This window comes from Hirundo rustica, chromosome 6 (assembly GCF_015227805.2).
Source record: "Hirundo rustica isolate bHirRus1 chromosome 6, bHirRus1.pri.v3, whole genome shotgun sequence".
NCBI lineage: Eukaryota > Metazoa > Chordata > Aves > Passeriformes > Hirundinidae > Hirundo > Hirundo rustica.
This window is the reverse complement of record NC_053455.1, coordinates 28,031,613-28,049,639: the sequence shown is the minus strand read 5'-3', so window position 1 is coordinate 28,049,639 and position 18,027 is coordinate 28,031,613. Positions and strand designations below refer to the sequence as shown.

At 39.3% G+C, this 18,027-nt stretch overlaps 1 protein-coding gene across 1 annotated transcript in view; it reads left to right on the top strand.

Annotated features, from left to right (window-relative positions):
* Positions 1-18,027, top strand: part of SPTBN5 (spectrin beta, non-erythrocytic 5) — a 128,526-nt gene that overhangs the window by 57,068 nt on the left and 53,431 nt on the right. The window contains exons 20-34 of the mRNA XM_040066761.2: positions 265-511; positions 1,357-1,496; positions 2,484-2,583; positions 3,143-3,313; positions 3,405-3,569; positions 4,299-4,525; positions 5,078-5,264; positions 6,431-6,631; positions 7,684-7,800; positions 8,357-8,520; positions 10,211-10,343; positions 11,138-11,283; positions 12,446-12,560; positions 14,467-14,577; positions 15,673-15,852. Coding sequence (XP_039922695.1) covers positions 265-511; positions 1,357-1,496; positions 2,484-2,583; positions 3,143-3,313; positions 3,405-3,569; positions 4,299-4,525; positions 5,078-5,264; positions 6,431-6,631; positions 7,684-7,800; positions 8,357-8,520; positions 10,211-10,343; positions 11,138-11,283; positions 12,446-12,560; positions 14,467-14,577; positions 15,673-15,852 — 2,404 coding nt within the window. The remainder of the gene's footprint in view (positions 1-264; positions 512-1,356; positions 1,497-2,483; positions 2,584-3,142; positions 3,314-3,404; positions 3,570-4,298; positions 4,526-5,077; positions 5,265-6,430; positions 6,632-7,683; positions 7,801-8,356; positions 8,521-10,210; positions 10,344-11,137; positions 11,284-12,445; positions 12,561-14,466; positions 14,578-15,672; positions 15,853-18,027) is intronic.

The window sequence follows — 18,027 nt, the reverse complement described above, 5'->3', positions numbered from 1 at the left end:
ATTTCCAGATACTGTTGGCCCTCCTTTCCCTTTTAACATGAAAGCCTACTTAGGTGGGCTTTCAGTCCAGATGGGGAAATCTCACCTACTGCCTCCAGCATGTATCCCTGAGCAATAAAACAGCTGCACTTTGTAGTGCATAACCTGCAGGAAAAAGGTAACAGGGAGGTAAAGGTAACTTGGTGTATGGGCACTGCCAAGATGAAGGAGAATTCATATTCCCTGATGCTGTGAGGTCTCATTTTCCTTTTTAACTCTGGAAAGATTTCTGCAGCTGGAAGAGCTTGGGCGCAAAGTAGTCCACCAACAACCCACTAACAACAGGAGCAGAGACGTCCACCAGACCATGGAGAGGCTTGCCAAGGAGAACAAAGAGCTGGAGGAAATGTGGGAAAAGCGATGGAAAAAGCTGCAGGATGGCCTGGAATTGCAGAAGTTCAATAGGGAGGGAGACCGTATCAATGCAGCCCTCTCTGGCCATGAGGCCTTTCTCCGTGGGGATGACCTTGGGGTATGTACAGCAGCTGATCTTGTTTTCTCCTGCTTCTTCTCCCTGACCAGTGAGTAGCAACAGTCTTCTTTATTAAACTGGCTTCTTTGTTCTTCTGATCACAGCTTTTCCATGCTTGGGAACTAGACTTTCAGGATCTTACTAACATTCATATGTTCTTGCTCCTCTTAATGAGAACAAAGAGCTCATTGCACCTAAAAAAAAAAAAAAAAAAAAAAAAAAAAAAAAAATTAAAACAGCTAGGGTTGTGATTTTGTTGCTATTTGTACATGTCATCGAGTTCATATAAAATTGACTCATCCATTAAAAATAAGGTTTCAACTTAAACATACTTTTTTTTTTTTTAAAAAAAGCTTTTTCTTACATTAATTAATTAAAGCGTATGAAGCAACAAAACAAATGCAGACAATATTCACAAAATCTGTGAAGAAGGAGGTTGTGGTCTCTCGCCTCCTCTTATGTTTTCAACTGAACCCAAAACATCGATACTTTGGGATCAACTGAGTAGAATAAAGTTTTAGAAGTTAGTGTTTTGTATTGCACATCCCTAGATGGGCCAGAGTGCTGACATAAATTTTGAATTCAGGTTTTCTTAAAAGGTGAGAATGGAATCATAATGGAAACATAGAACAGAGAAACCAGGTATGATCCAAACCTGCTGCTTGTTTGTAGCCCTAAACATCCTTGGGCTCATGCCAAATGTACACTCTATCTCCTGCCTGAAAGAGAAGGAGGAAAGTAAGGGGGTTGGTTTGTTTGGTTTTTGTTTGTTTGTTTTTTCTTCATTGCTACAGAAAAAATATGAGCAAGAAAAGTCTTGATCAAATTTTCTCTTTCAAATGCAGGACCATGTAGATGCTGTTAGAAGCCTGCTGAAACAACATCAGGAGTTTGAACAACTGCTGATAGCACTGAAGAGACGAGTGGAAGCACTCAATGAAAACGGGGTGAACCTAATAGAGAGCAGGCACTTTGCATCTCATGTGTGAGTCCAAACCCATTCCTTTTTTATTTAGCTTTAATAAATGATTCAGTGTGATCAGGTGAAATGAAAATTTTCTCTGAGGAGAAATTTGTTGACCTCCAGTTCACAGTTTGATGGATAAGGGAGTCAAAAGCAATTCTTCTCAAAAAACAGGTTACCTGGGCTCTAAGGGCAAATGAGCTTTAGGTTAAACGTGGCATTTGGCAGAACAGTAGAATAATTTGTTTTGTGTCATAAATTACATGCTGTGATAAGACTTTCTTAAAGTGAACTCATTAAATGCCTACAGAAAAATAATTCCTTAATTCCTGAATTTATCAATATCACATACTAGAAAGACAGTTTGCTTTTTAAAAGTTACTGAAGACTTCACAGGAAAAATATTCAAGAGCAGCTCCTTTGTGTTTTTGCTCAAGCTGAACTGTTACCTGTAACTCCTTTTTCTGGGCTAGAGCCACTAGGATCTAGTAAGGGGACCCCTTTGCCATCAAGAATTAGAAACAGAGGGTTAGAGTGGATCTTTTGTATCAGAAGATCATGTTCTTGTGATCATTAGTGATAATGTCTTGAACACTCCCTCCACAAATTTATAAAACTGCCCTTAAGATCTGATTTCTTACCATCACTACCACCATTAAAAAGCCATTCCAAAGCCCCATTACACTTATACCAACGAGGAAGTACAAATTATGCCTAATACAACAATACTGTGGAATATTCGGAGCAGAGGGAAGTCTCAGTGCTCCAGTGTATGACTGCAATTCACTAAAGTGACACAGCCATACAAGAGGAAAATCCAGAGCATCTGGCAAGCAACACCTGCTCTGCAGGTGAGCCCAACATGGTGGTGGAACCAGGCCATATATCCCTTCCTCCTGTCAGCAAAGTTGTAGAAACTAGATTGCATTTGTATCAGAGTCATGACTGCAGCATAAGCAAGGGGAACCAATATTAGTACAGCATTGGACTTCCTGTTTTTCTTGGTAGTATTGAAGAGAGAATGGTCACTCTCCGGAGGAGGTGGGAGCAGCTGGTACAAAGCAACGCCAAGAGAAAACAGAAGTTGTTGGATTCCCTACAACTACAGGTAACTGACACTGCAGATTTGGTCAGGCACCTGTGAGTTTTAAATTTTACCCCTTGTCTTAATATGAACCAAAAACTTAAACTGCTGAACGTTCCTACTGCAGCTCACTTTCTCTTTGGCTGTGGGACAGAGCATCATTTGCTAGAGAGCAGGTGATACACTGGCGATAAAATTTACAAAGCTATAACTGTAGAAATTTTTTTTTAAGATATTCTGAATGAAAAATATCAACAGAATGCTTTGTCTAGTGGTTAAGTTTATTCTGTTCAGTACTTACTATTGTTCTGGGCCTTAATAACTTTGTACAGTTAATGTAAGTTTTAGCACCAAACTTAGTTTTCCATGCTGAGATACAAAGTTATACTGGAGGATTGGTCCTCTCCTGGTTAAAATATTCTATCAACAATGCAAACCTTCACTGACAGTTACAGGCAATAGATTAGTAAATGGGGTAAAAAAGGGATCAAAAGACATTATGACAGCTTAAAACCTCATCTGTATTTCAAGACTATACTTCTTCATTAGTTAAATCGATTTAATCCTGTTTGTTCTCTCTAAGGAGTTTAATCGTGATGCTGCTGAGCTTTTGATATGGATGGAAGAGAAGTACAAGATAGCATCAGATGAATCTTATCGTGATCCAACAAATGTTCTACGCAAGCTGAAGCGGCATGAGGCTGCTGAGAAGGAAATGTTGGCTAACGAGGAGCACTTTACAACACTGATAAAGGTGATGGCAGCTTTGGAGCTAAGTTTACCATCTTGTACCAAAATTCATAGGTGCTGATCTGCTAATAAAGTGATGCACTGTGTTTCTCCAGAAAGGAAATCAGTTGATTCAAGACAACCACTACGCTGCAGCTTCTGTCCAGGAGAAGATGTCAGAGCTTCAAAAGAAGTGGAGGGAACTGTATGGCAAGATGATAGAGCGAGGTGACAAACTGAGACAAGCTGGACAGCAGGAACAGCTCATGGAACTGCTGCAGGTCAGGAAGCCATGAGGAACAGAGGGGAGGAATGGTCTAGGAGCCTGGTTCCTCTGTTGTGCAGACACCACATAAAAGAGAATACTGTCCAGATAGAAGTGGTTTTTAAGGTCTCCCTTTTGCCTACAGTCCCAGGAAAGAAACTCCAATATTATGCTGTCCAAGCTCACTTCAAAGTTATGAGCACGATAGCAGTGCCAGCAAAGCATCAGGCTGTTGAACTCGGGCTCAGCAGTGCTTGTGTCTGGCCATCCTGTACTGGGAGAGCAACCCAAACTCTGCGGGGGTCAATGCTGTGCAATCATAACTGCTTGCCTGGAGGCTGCAGGCATGGCACTGTGCTACACACACCGTCATCCAGCCAAATTTTATAACAAGAACAAAACGCTCTGAAGCTGTTTTGAGACCATTATGAATGGAACTGCTGTTGTGTTATAGCGACAACCTTTGAAGGTTGTTTGACTCTTTTATATTATGTTCCTGAAGATATTTCAAAGAGGCTGTTTTCAATTATGTTCTTTAGTGTCTCAGAGGGAAGAGTACTCCAAAACAGTTCACAAAACAAAGCATTCCCAGAAGATGTCTCTTAGAGACATCCAGCCATCGTATTACTGAGAAAGGACAATGGGATTTAAAAATTGTGTCCAGGAAGCTGTCATAGAAGGGGGTGAGTGAAGGAAAATGTTGTCAAAAGGACAGTATGAGTGTGCTGTAACGTTTTCCTGGCAGGATGCCAAAAAGAAGATAGAAAAAATTGAGAAAGTTCTTCAGGAATCTGAGACAGGCCATGATTTGCGCTCCAGCCGTGATCTACTCAAGCAGCACAGACAGCTGGAAAATGAGACACGTGAGCTGGCAGAGAAAATGAATGCCATTGTATCTCATGCAAGGAAAATGGCCACCAATCACTTTGACTCCCAGAGGATTCTGGATGAAACACAGAAATATCTGAAAAGGTACTGTGTCCCTCTGGTTTTTGTCTCCACCCACCTCTTGGGACAAATAGCGTTTTTTTTTTTAATTCTACCTTCTAAAAAATTCTCTTGGTTGATTAAGTTTAACCATATTCAGGAATGATTTCTCCTCCCAGCTGGAGCACAACTATGCTTTGATCTGCACCTACACAGATGCCTGTTGACCCACCTCAACCTTTATGACTGAACATTGCTCCTTGCCAGTTGCACTCCTTCTCTAGTCCCTTTCTTATCCACAGGTCATCCACTGGTTTGTAAGAGGTACAGTGATCCAGCATTCAATATATCATAGTACACAGGACAAGCCTGGGACTTTAAAAGTGCAAATATTTTTTTCTCTGTTTACATTTAGTGTTATTATATAGGTCCATTGCCAAGGGATCCTTGTATGTGCAGCCAGCAGTAACCATTGTAATTTAATTGCAAAGAACTGTTCAGTGTTTCAAGATCTTCACGATGGTGGTGTAGCCTAATTCCTTTGGCAGAACGAGAATAAAGCTTTGTTTTAACATATGTTTAATGGATGACCCCTAGGTTCGAGTCTTTGCAAGCACCTCTTTATGAGAGACGTAAGTTGCTGGAAGCTGCCGTGGATCTTTATGAGTTCTTCCATTATCATGACATGGAACTGAACTGGATCAATGAGCGCTTGCCTATTGCCCATTCCACCAACTGCGGGAAGTCCTTGGATGTGGCTCAAAACCTGTTGCAAAAGCACAAGGTAACTCCTTTAATCAAGTGCTTTATAGCGTGGTGACACACTGCACTTCACCTCAGCCTACAAACCCGCACCTGCTCCTGCACAGTCAAAGCTTCCAAGGAGTACATTCACTGATTCCAGCTCTAGTCCAGATAAAATGGTTTAGTGGATTGATACAAATCAGCAGAGTGGTGACGATTTTCAGAACAAATATGACATTCCTGTGAGAACTGCAAAATTTGTCATAATTTGGAGTATTATTAATCTGAGAAATTGCATGCACTTCCCATTAAAAGAGGATAAAAAACCTAGTGTATTTGACAGTAAATAGAAAAAAAAAAAAAAAAAGGAATAAACTAAATAAAACTGTTGAAGTTTTTTGCTTATGGCTTCATTATATATTCAGTCTTGAGGTTTGTGCATTCTGTATTTTCTAGGAGAGCATATAATAGGCATTTACCAATTACCTTAAATCTCTACAGTTTCTAAAATGGTCTGAACAAGCTACAGTCACTGTATTTATAAGGACATGTTAACACAGATTTCTGGGGAGTTTGATTCTTTGCAGCAGCTCCTCACAGCCAGAGTGGCACGGGGCACCTTAGCTGTCCTGCACCACAAGCAATGCTGGATTTTGCAGCACCTTAATTACAAGTTTCATGAGAACGGCTATGAGGCCAGTGGGGAGGATTTATGGAGCAGTAGACCAATAGTTTTCATGGTACTGATGACAATGTCACTCTTTGCATCATCCTCCAGCCCACTCATCCTCTTGGATATTTTATTTTTCCATCACCAGTTCAACATTTTTTCTGATTCCCCCAGGTTTGTGTCTATCCTATGTCTGCTCCATCTCCCAAACCTCCCTGACCTGGACAGGGGAAGGGGCAGGAGCAGGGTAAAGATATGCTTTGGTGTGGGGAAGTTAAGGGATGTGTGCTGCTTCCTCAGACACCCTTCCCTCCTCTCTCGATGGCAGTACCAAGAGCAGAGCATCATGTGAGTGGGGCTGGCACCGGTGACCGAGGCTGCAGGTGTGGTAGAAATAAGACAGTCCTGCTGTCCACTTGCTGTACTCTGCCCACTGTCACCAGCTGCCAGTTTTGCTGAGGATTAGGAGCACACAGAATTTACTTGTCCTCACATATCTTCCTTTATTCCTATTTTTTCTTTTATCTCATTCCCAGGAGCTGCAGGCGGAAGTGAATGCCCACAAACAGCAAGTCCAGAGGGTCCTGGATAAAGGAAAGACCATGGTTGTAGGCCAGCACCCATCAGCTCAGAAAATAAGTGAGAAATGCCAGGAGCTTGTGACTGCCTGGCAGGGCTTGGAGAAGTCCTGTGACGAAAGGATGAAGCAGCTGCAGCACTCAGTTGGCTTCCAGGAGGTACAAATTAAAGCAAAGAGATTACACAGTAGCTTCTTCAGACAAGCAAGAGGAGCAAAGTGTTAAACTGAATAAAAATGAGCTTTGCTTGGACTGGTACTCTTCAGCTACTTGAGGCCAGACTCATAGGAATGGGGGGCTGGATTAGTTGAGTAGTTGGATGTAGACCCCACTCCCAACCTGCTGCTCTACAGGATTCCCTTGGGCTCTATACCCATCCTGGATGGCTGTGCACAGAACACACATTTCTCCTAGTAGTAGCTCCTTTCTCCGTGTCTTTACACAGTCTCAGGCCTTCACTTATTAATGTAATGGATCCTGAACTGGCCCTTCATACTGGAGAATAATGACATGGAAATCAGAAAAGAGGGGATTTCTTGTGCTATCCATTTTTTTACCTGTTTCATGCAACAATTTTCCAGGCAGTAAAATGATACTGAGGAAGAGATAACATTCATCACTCTCAGAGCAAATTAGTGATTTTGGCTTTATTATTTTCTATAGGCTAATGAACCTTCATGCTCAGCCTTAAAAAAAAAAAAAAAAAAAAAAAAAAAAAAAAAAAAAAATTGCATGCAAATATTTATATCCATAATCCAAATTTTCTGTCATCAGTGGGTCATGTAGGAGTGCAGTTATTCAGATAGCACATGCAGTTTTGTAGACATAAACAAATTTGCATGGAGTTCACAGGCCCAGCTAAAATATGTTCCCTGGGGTATTCAATCATCTGGCCTTTATTTCCTTTGTATATGAAAACCCTTGTCAGTACTGTAGACTTTATGTAGCCTGATTCTTATAGTGATTTGAATTTCTCGGGCAGAGGAAGGAGAAATGTCCCATTGCAATTATACACTTATCCTGAATTGAAGTCTTCCACCTGTCATCCCTTCATTATCTTATGATTTCACAAAGAACAGTGAATTAAATATTTAATAAAACATTACAGTAAGCCTTACAGTGCACCATCTATTTAGAATTCATTAGATTAAAAATAAATGTCATGAGTGTTTTGAAAGCCGAAGCTCATTTGTTTTCTCCTTAACTGATAGTTCTTAATGAATACTTCAGACCTGGAGGCTTGGATAGCAGAAAAATATCCATTTGTGACAAGCAAGGACTACGGTAAAGACGAAGATGGAACACTGAAACTCATCAAGAAACATAAGGTATTTCTCTGCTTAAATTCTGTAGGCTGGCCTGATCTTTTGGTCTCTCTGCAGTCATAAAGTTGTTTGTTTCACTGGTAGTTGAGTTCCCAGCCATCTACAAGATACTTTGCATTGATATATGTCTACATAAGGATAGACTGATAGGAGAGATCGTGCTGTTTACTCACCTTGTGGGTAAAATGTAGTTTGGGGGAAAAGGAAGATGGTGAATATTCTCATATTCTTCTCAGGCCAAAACTGACTATCTGCTTTTCAGTTTCAACAGATGCATGCATGCCTTGTAATTTTTTCCTAAAATCAAAGATACAGATCAAGTATTCATCCAGGAATACTTTTCTCTACCTGATATTCCATCAAGGAATTCTAATTGCTTTTACTCATATAATTTGTTAGAATTTCTGTACTTTTTTTTTTTAAGTTTCTAAAATTGACCAAGTCTTGAAAATATGTTCTTCACAAAAGTATTTCTCTTTCAATCACTACACCCTAGGCTGTTCACAAAGAGTGGCTATCTCAGACAACCAACTCTCAACTCACTGTTTCTCTCTGTCAGGCACTGGAGCATGAGATTGCCATTTACCAAGATATGTTGAAAGAACTGAATGAAAGTGTCCAGACTCTTCCTCTTGTGGGCTCCATCCAGTCTATTGAGGTTGATACACCAAAGGAACAGGTTCATTCAAGACTCCAGGAGTTACAGGAGCTAGCAGCAGCAAGGTATAAACCAGAACTCCTCCTTGGATCCTAGCTTACATTCAAAGCCCAGTGAACAAAGGATATCTCCAGTTACTTCACTGGAATTCATATTCATTATATTACAAATAAGTTATTAATTATATTAATAACATTTTTATTGATTTTATTTTACTTTTATAATTATATAATTAAATTATATTGTCTCATCTTTTTTCAATTATATTTAGGAGATTGCTGTTTCTATGTGCATTTATGAGCTTTCCATTTTACTAAACAAGACTTCTACAATTTATTCAAGGAGTTTTGCTACATATTAAGGATTTGATACCTACAAATTTCCTCTCTACCTTTAATCATCCCCCTGTAAAGTGACTTGAGGTGCTAAACTCTGGCTTGCATTTGTGGTATTTCGAATCTGCTATCAATAAGAATAAATATTTTTAGAATGTTCCCTTAATGTTACTTGAAAATTACTTGATTTTTACATATTGTAAGGGAGACAATAATGGGTATGCTTATTTATATACCCAGTGACTGTGCTAGTATAAGGAGGCTTTTATTCTTGAATTAATCAATTACTTTTAATTTCACTTTCTTTCAATTATTATTACAAGATATTTACAACAGGACAGTTGGCTTGTACAAAGGATTTTAACACCTCTAGTTTGTTTTCAAAAAGGAAAAATTGTCTGAACATCTTAGATTTTTTCTCCACAAAAATTTTACTCAGAAAAGGAAGAGGGCTCTGCAAGCAGAAAAACAAATTAATTAATATGAATACTAGAATAACTAAACCTAAAGAAAATTTTAGTATTTTACCTTTCATTTTTAATTTTATTTACAGTTGAAAAAGTAAAAGCATCTATAGAAAAACCTGTGAATGAAAAGTTCAGAAAAAGAAATAATCTAGAAATATCAAAACACTGCTGTCTGTTGAACAAGAAACCTTTTGTTTTCATTCTTTCCAAGTGTTAATCTGGGTCTTCCAGAGTCTTATTGGTGCTCTGGTTTGCACCTCTGATCTGCATTCTCCTTGGGCTGGACTCTTAGCATGTTACATCTCTTGTGATGAACATTTGTGACTCACACTGGGAAGCCAGATTCTTCTTTCCTGGAGTATTTGCACAATGACAGGCTAGCAGATGGAAAATGGATATATTTTTTTGCTGTGGAAGCCCTGCAACATGTCTGGCTGAATTATAAAATAATCTAGACCATTGGAAATATGTAACAGGTTGGAGAAATTCTGCCAAACAGGCAATATGAGAATTGCATCCAAAGGCTTTCATAGCATTTTTCCTGATGCTCAGGAAATATTTCCTTCTCATTTTCACAAGCAATTCAATTATCTTTAGAAAGACAGAACAGGACAGATTTGGAAAAAAATAAAGGATATTCTTTGTCATGGAAAGAAAAAAAAAAAAAAAGGCAAAAGCAATAACAACAAACCCCAACCAAAATCAAAAACAGAGCAGAGAAAGAGCTCAGGCACAGTCCTCTTCTGGGAAATTCAGCTAATGGGATGAGCATGACCTGGCTGACAGCTGTCATCCTAAAATCATAAATTTCTAAATCTGAGAAACAGTCAGCTCTTTTGTTACAGAGAATGATTCTTGATGGTGGGAAGTTTTGAAGATTCATTGAAAGAAAGTTACTGATCACCCTTCTCTTATATTATGAATTATATTATCTTGTCCCCTTCCCCCAACAGAGGGAAGAAACTCGATGAAACTCTTGTCTTGCATGAATTTCTACGAGAATATGAAGATCTGGAGGACTGGATCACTCAGCAGAAACAAGCAGCCAGCTCTGAAGACTATGGAAATGATTATGAACATGTTTTGGTGAGTTTTTTGAGTAATAGATAAAAAAATCAAATAAACTGTATGTAGTGAAACTGCAAACAGATACTAAAGTTGTCCTTGAAAACTTAAAAGGCAGAGTAAGAGATAAGTATAAATAAGTGGAAGATGAGAAGAGAAAAAGATGAAGTGGATGGGAAGGATTGAAGAACAGGCAGCATTGCATCCTGTTACCATGAGGGCTGAGCTGTCTGAAACAACTGCACGCTGAAATGTCTACACTTTCAGAGAGCAAATCCTTTCTATTTTTAATAAGTAGATATTTCAGTATGGTATCCAGTTAGGGTTTGTTTTGTTGTGATTGCTGATATACAGATCTCTCTAGGTAAACCTCTTCACATGGCATAGAAACCAATCTAATGTCAGCCTGTTACAAATCACTAGCCACTCAGAATCTTCATTTCTATAATTTATTTCAAAATAGCTTGTGTCCTAAAAACCAGACTACATTATCCACTTACACTACTGAATACACATTTGCATTCGTTGAGTGAAACCACAAAATTTTATAACTGAAATTCATTGTACATAGAATGTTTGTTTCTATCCCCACTAAAAAATATTTCTGTCTCCTATCCACATCACAAACCTCATGTTTTGCTAAGAGTTTGAAGTGTCTCATGATCTTTGAAGGCAGAATCCAGTCATTCTCTGTAGTTTCTCCTTCCCTGTTATTAGTTTATTATCTACTGTTTGTCCATGTTCTGATAGACGAGCAGGTATGTTTGGAAAAAACAGAGCACTCAAAAGGTTTTTTCTTGTTTTCCCTTCTAAAGCAACTTTGTGCCAAATATGACACCTTCCGACACCAGCTGGAAGCATCTGGGAAAAGAGTTGTGGCTTTCCAGCAGCTGGCAGAAAACTTGCTGAGCCAAGGGTATTCTGAGTCCTGGGAAATTCGGCAGATGCAGAAACAACTAAGGTAGGAGCCTTGTGTTAGGTCTAAAATGTTTTGTCCTTTCCATTTGCTATTAAGGAGGAGGAATTAACAAAAAAACTAGGAAAGGATAAGGCATGTCCTCCTGATTCTCTATTGCAGACTATCTGGTTTGCTCACTGATACGGAGTTGCTTCTAGCCTCATTTAAAAATAAACATACTTGTTGTTTTGGTTTCTTGTAAATTTCTTAGGAGGTGCTTTACAAGGTCAACTTCCTCTGCCCTTTGAAACAGGATCATCAGCTGAAAGGCTCAGTGTTTAGATGCTTTTTATTGCTTAATTTTGAGTTTGAATCCCATGACTGCTCTGCAGAACATTAAGATGCTCTGAGCTTCTTAGTTTGGGCATCAGTCGAAACTGGAGCAAAGGAGAAGTGTGTCTGCAGGCAGTTGTGGTTATCACAATATAAGAAAGACATTAAGCTATAAGAGAGTGTCCAAAGAAGGGCCATGAAGGTGGTGAAGGGCCTGAAGGGGAAGCCGTATGAGGAGTGGTTGAGGTCACTTGATCTGTTCAGCCTGGAGAAGAGAAAACTGAGGGGAGACCTCATTGCAGTCTGCAACTTTCTTGGAAGAGGAAGAGGAAGGGCAGACATTGATCTCTTCTCTCTGGTGACCAGTGACAGGAATGGCCTGAAACTGAGCCAGGGGAGGTTTAAGTTGGATATTAGGAAAAGGATTTTCACTCAGAGGGTGGTTGGGCACTGGGACAGGCTCCCCAGGGAAGCAGTCACATCACCCTGACAGAGTTCAAGAAATGTTTGGGCAAGACTATCAGATGCATGGTGTGATTCTTGGGGTGTTTTGTGCACAGCTGGACTTCAATGATTCTTGTGGGACTTTTCAACTCAGTATATTCTATGATTCCATAACTCAGTCCTCCAAGTATATAAAACCTGAAAAGTCAGTTGAGGGGGGAACTCTTAAATAGCACCATTTCTTTAAGTTCCTGGAACAGACAGGAGGACAGAGTAGGGTGAGAGACATGCTGCCATTCAGAGAATCACTCCAACAGAATTTAAAGGCAGGAGTTGGAAACTAAGCAAGAACAGGGGTTTTTTTTCAGCCTTTCTTCAGACTGTTGGTCTCCTTTATTCCTAGTTTAAATGCTTTACATGTTTTTTTTTTCCCCATTCTACCTTGAAGGAACTCTTGGGAGGAACTGTTGGAAATGACCAGATTACGAGGTGAGCGGCTGAGAGATGCTGAGGCAATTCACAAGTGTTACCAAGATCTGACAGATGCTCTGGCCCACATTGAGGTAAAAATTAATAGGAAAATCTCATATAATGCAGACTATATTGTAGCTTTTTCTATTGAATATTCTTATGATTCTCAGTGTTCTTACTGCTGAATTAAAAAACATAAAAATCTCAGTAAGAAGGCAGTGTGATTACTCATAGCATTTTAAAAAAATCCTGGGTAATCCTTAGAAACTTGACTCTTTGCCTTATGGGAACCGTTAGTGAAACCAGGCGGAGCTGGAGTTGCTGATCTGTGGGAAAAGCTGAGAAGATCAGGGCTTGAACTAAGGAGCCTCACAGTGCAGTGTGTACAGTGATATTGTTTGCAGTCATCAGGCCTAAGAAACTACTGCCTTACCAGGGTGGTTCTTTGTACACTGTTGTAGTTTTATGTGTGCTGAAGAACTCTCCTGTGAAAAAGGCATTTGTTTGGATTACAGTGACCACCAGCCTGGAAGGTTGTCAGGCAAACATGTGACCTGATGTGAAAAGCTGAGCCAAAAATCTTTTCCTCTCATTCCAGTGCTTAGCACTGATGATAATTTCAATCAGTCCCAGCATAAAAACTATGGTGGAGGAGACCCTCCAAAAAATCTTCAGCCTTCTGTTTTATCTGAACATCCTGAAGAATTTCACAGAGAAACCACATCCTTGCTGTAATGAGAGGTGTGGTTTCCCTAATGCACATGTTTACAGGAGGCAGCGATCCAAGGGGTTCCACTGTTTGCAAGGCAACGGGACTTTGTTTGGTTACATGCAATGAATTTTCTCTTTGTTTGTGCTGGCAGAGGCTGCCCTATTCAATCATGTTATTTCCTGTTTTCTTCCCCTGTCATGAAGAGAATATCAAACAAAATATTTCACCATTTACCAGCTGGGATTTTCAGAACCTGGTGCTTATTTAACTTTGATGATGAAGTAGTCAATGCTGAGACAGTGACAAGTAAGGGTTCAGAAACACTTCACAGAGCAGCTGTTGGTTTAACCCCATGCTGAGCTTGGTCCAGGCAACCACTACACCCTTCTTGCATTGCATAGTGTTAATAGCTTCACACCAGGGAGGGAGAGCAGTCATCTTGTCCATTCCTTCCTGTGCACCCTGGTCAGAAGCCTGTCAGGGAAAGCCTGTTCTCACAGGAACATAGCACTGGAAGATCTTGTCTAAGTCACCAGCTTCAGTGCCATCATAGTATAGGCAACTACAACATGCATCTCCATTTATAGTACCTTACAAAGACGCATTGTTGGTATCCCAAACTAGCCCGTGATTCTGTTGGAGAAATGCAGTTCTTCAACGGTAAGAAAGGTTCTGCTAATTTTCCTTAAACTGACTGGAAGAAATTTCTGATAATTTTAACAACAGTGCCGTTCTCCAGCTGAAATGCCTCTTCTTTTTTGCATGCATTTCCAATGCATGTCTGGGTAACAACTCAATCCCTTCAGAACCTCTGCTGAATTAAAAAAATGTTTAGGTTTCCATTTATGAAATGGTCTCTCCATTTCTCTCATCTTTACAGTAATCTTTCTTGTGCATCTATAACTAAAATTTTATCTAAAGATAAAATGGAAGACCACCTGTTGCTTGTTAATGCTACTTTTAAGCATTCACTGTCACTGCAGTAGGTATTCAAGATTGATTCCCAACACAAAGACTGTAAGATATTTTCTTGTATTATCTGATTGAGGAAAGACACAAACCTTCATTTGTAGCAGTCCATTTGAGTAGTTTAGCCATTTAGATATTTAGAAGTGAGTTTCTAGGAGAGATTTTTCTGACTTCCTTTTAGCTATCATAGTTGAGTGACTCGGAATGTCCTCAAGTGTGCAGTATGAGTTACGGTACCCAATATTTAATGTAGACTTGTGAGTTTTGCTTGGAAGCGGGGAAAAAAACCAAAGCTTTCTCTGATTTCTTCCTTCTAGGAGAAGTCCAAAAGCATTCCAGATGATGTTGCTAAGGACATGAGAGGTGTGCAAACCCAGCTCCGGAACCATGTGGCCTTGGAGCATGAGCTCTCTGGGAATGAGCAGCAGGTAATGACAGTCATTCATGGTCTTCAAGGTGCAGCCAAAGTTCAAGTTTCCAAGATAAGCATAAAAATAATTCGGTATGTGAACCAAGTTATTACTGTCTCTCACAGAAAGCCTGGAAACCTCTAGGGATTTTCCTTAGTTTTTGGGGGTTTTTTATATATTCAAGGTCTGATGGTAGTGACAAAGTAGGTAATTATAACCTTTCAAATAAGGCACATATTGTTATAACTACTGATTATTGAAGTGATTCAGAGGGACATTATAGATCATGATTTGAAATGTAAGATTATGCCAGGCTTTGTGATATGCTTATTGTCTTCATCAAAGTGTTCCAAGTGATTGCAAGGAAAAATCCAGAATCAGTTTTATGTGCAGAGAAAATTAATATTGGTACAAATTGGACTGTGAGAACAAAGGATGGTGCTCACAATACAAATATGTAAAAATTTTAGCTCATGAGGACAGCTAACTTGTATATGGAAGTCTTGACTGGCTTCAACAAACCAATAAAATTAGTGTGAGTTTTCACTCCTTTGTTTAATAGTATGCAATAGTATATACAGTGTAAAACACAGCATGAGTTATACTGACATTACTGAAGTTATCCCAATATTATTTATCAGTGGCCTCAAATATTTTGGTCTTGGGGCAGTAAAATTAGAGTTGATCCCATTAGTTTCTCATTACTTTTAAGGGTAAAAAACAATGAGACATGCATGAAGATAATGTAGTCAGTTAAGCTAAATGGTCAATGAGGAAAAAAAAGGAATGGTTGGATATTACTTGCATTAAAATAACAATTATAACACTGCTTTCATTATTCATATAATAAATGGTATAGTAAAAAGGGAAAACAAAATCTGCCTCTGAAAAATCACCGTTGTGATGAGCCTTGGAAAACACTGGATGTCACTATTACTCCGTAGAACAGACACTATAAAACTTTCAGTTTAATATGAGAAAAAAGTCAGAAAATGTTGCTTGAATTGTATTTTCGTGTGTAGAAGAGATAGCCCTTTTTGTAACTTTTCTAGTATAAGCAGGATCTCCGTGATGCTCTCCTTCTTACGCTCTTCTTTCACCCTCTGTGTACAGCTGCAGGAGCTGATCCACTCTGCAGATCACGTGCTGCCCCATTGCTCCAAGAAGCAGGTGGAAGACCTGAGGGCAAAGCAGCAGGCAATAGTGACCAACTGGAAGGCCCTGAAGTCCAAAGTGGAACAGCGCAGGAAACTCCTGGAACAAGCCTACAAGCTTTATGAGTTTCAGGCACATGTAAGCACTTCTGCCCTTTGCCCCTCACTACTCAGGGAAAGGTTGCCGGCAGTGGGTGTGAATCAGAGGTGCACTTCCTAGCTGGAAAAGGCTGCAAGTGCTCTCTGTGCTGTCAATCGAGCATTTAGTGCTCGTAGATATTTAGAAAGGCATTAGAGGATAAAGATATATTTTATAGGATAAGGATTTTTTACCTTCTGTAAGAATAGAAGATTTTCCATCCAGAGGTGTAAGGAATAATTGTCAGCTGTCAGAAGAGGACACTGCTTTGAAGGAGTAGCAGTAATCTTTTCAAGGACTTTGCAATTTCCACTGGGTAAGAGTGACAAAAAGAGATTATACCCTCCCATTTATAACGCATAAAATTTGTTCTCTCTCTCTCAGGGCATGCAATGACCCTTGGTTAACGAATGTATAGAATACAACTCACTAATTTTTGCACTAATCTCTCAAGCTGCTCAAACAGTGACATGGATATATCAGCATAGCATCATAATCAGCAGTGCACAGTAGCTTTGTCTAAAAAGAGCTCATCAGGTCACTGGGCTGTGATTTGCCATGGAATACTTTGCAAAAGTCAGTAGTCTCAGTGAAGGCACTGATGGGGAAAATTAGTGTGATTCTGCTGGTGTAGGTGAAAAGTTCATTTTCCCACTGTCTTTCTAACAGTATCTAGGAGTGGTAGGAAGAACAAGGCAAACTTTTAGAATGTGTTATTCTACATATGTTAGATTCTCAAAGTGTGTAGCCTAGAGGCCTCTTCATCAGTAGGTGGAGCTTGGTGGATTTGACCATTAAAATGAAGTCACTCAGAGTTCACTTCTTTATTGATTTACTTCATAGCTTACATCATAAATTTAATTTTTGACTTTAGATAGAAAATGTTAATTTGTCCCCATCCCGTGGAACAACAATTTTTATTATTGGAATTATGTAAAACACCTTTGGTTTGAATTTTGTCTGAAATGTGTGATGCATCCTGTGATCTGAATGACAAATCTATAGCTCATTTCTCATTCTACCAGTGTGTCCTTTGATCCTCATGACTCTTAACATCATAAAACAAAATTACAAAGCCATGTGACCATATTCTCAGTGACAGGTCTAGATGGGACTATGCCTCAGGCAACTCCCTGTCCCTTTGATGTCAGACTGATGGCAAAAAGTATTCCCAATCCTCTCAATTTTCACCTCCTTTCCTGGCAATAATTCCTGAAGAAGTGAAGAGCTGGTTCTGCAGCTTGTTGGTAAGCCTGTTTTCCTGCCAGATGGGACAAGGCAGGATCATGCAGCCATGGTTAATAACTATAAGAATTTCAGAAACTTTAGAGTAGGTTAGAGCAGATTTGCTGCAGAATATCACCCAAACTACTGAATGCAAAGAGGCAACTTTGCTACCTTCCCTCTTTCAGCTGTGCCAAGAGGTGCACAAACTTAATGTTAGTCACAGCTGTTCAGTGTACTTTTTTCATATATTGTTCATATGCGGTCCACGGGACTTATTTATCATTAAAAAATTATACACAGATTAAGTGAAACAAACAAACAAAAAAATCAATTTCCATAAAATGAGAATTCTGCACAATCACCTGGTGTATCTCCTTACACCCCATCAAGTACTATTTTAATGTGATTAAATAACAGAGCTGGGCCTAGCTGACAATACACAGTGCAGCAGAGAGCTTCAAATCTTCCACGGAACTTAGTCAAGGGAGATGAGTGTGGAAACTGACTCAAAGTATTTCTAAATATAAATTATAATATATAGTTATAATATAAAATATTATAAATTAAATTATAATATAAACAATATTTATAAATATAAATAAAAATATAAATATAAAGTATTTCTGAGGCTCTTATTCTGAAGTTTGTGCTAGGATCTGCATGATCAGAGTCAGGCTCTGCTTAGGAGTTTCCTGCAGACTGATGCCTACTCTATCCTTAAATATTGTTGGCAGTGGCAGTCCAGTAACCTCTTATTGGTTCCATTGCATGATATATCCTGAGGCTTCTGGATTTTTTTCCTAATGCTTAGCTCAAAATCTCAGGGAGTTTTAGACATTTGTCCCAAGTGCAATGTCAGTGTCTAAGTGACATCCAGGTGTGTGGATGAATTAGTTCCACAAATGGAATTTATGCCAAAACTTGTGCACTACCATCGGCCCCTTTAAA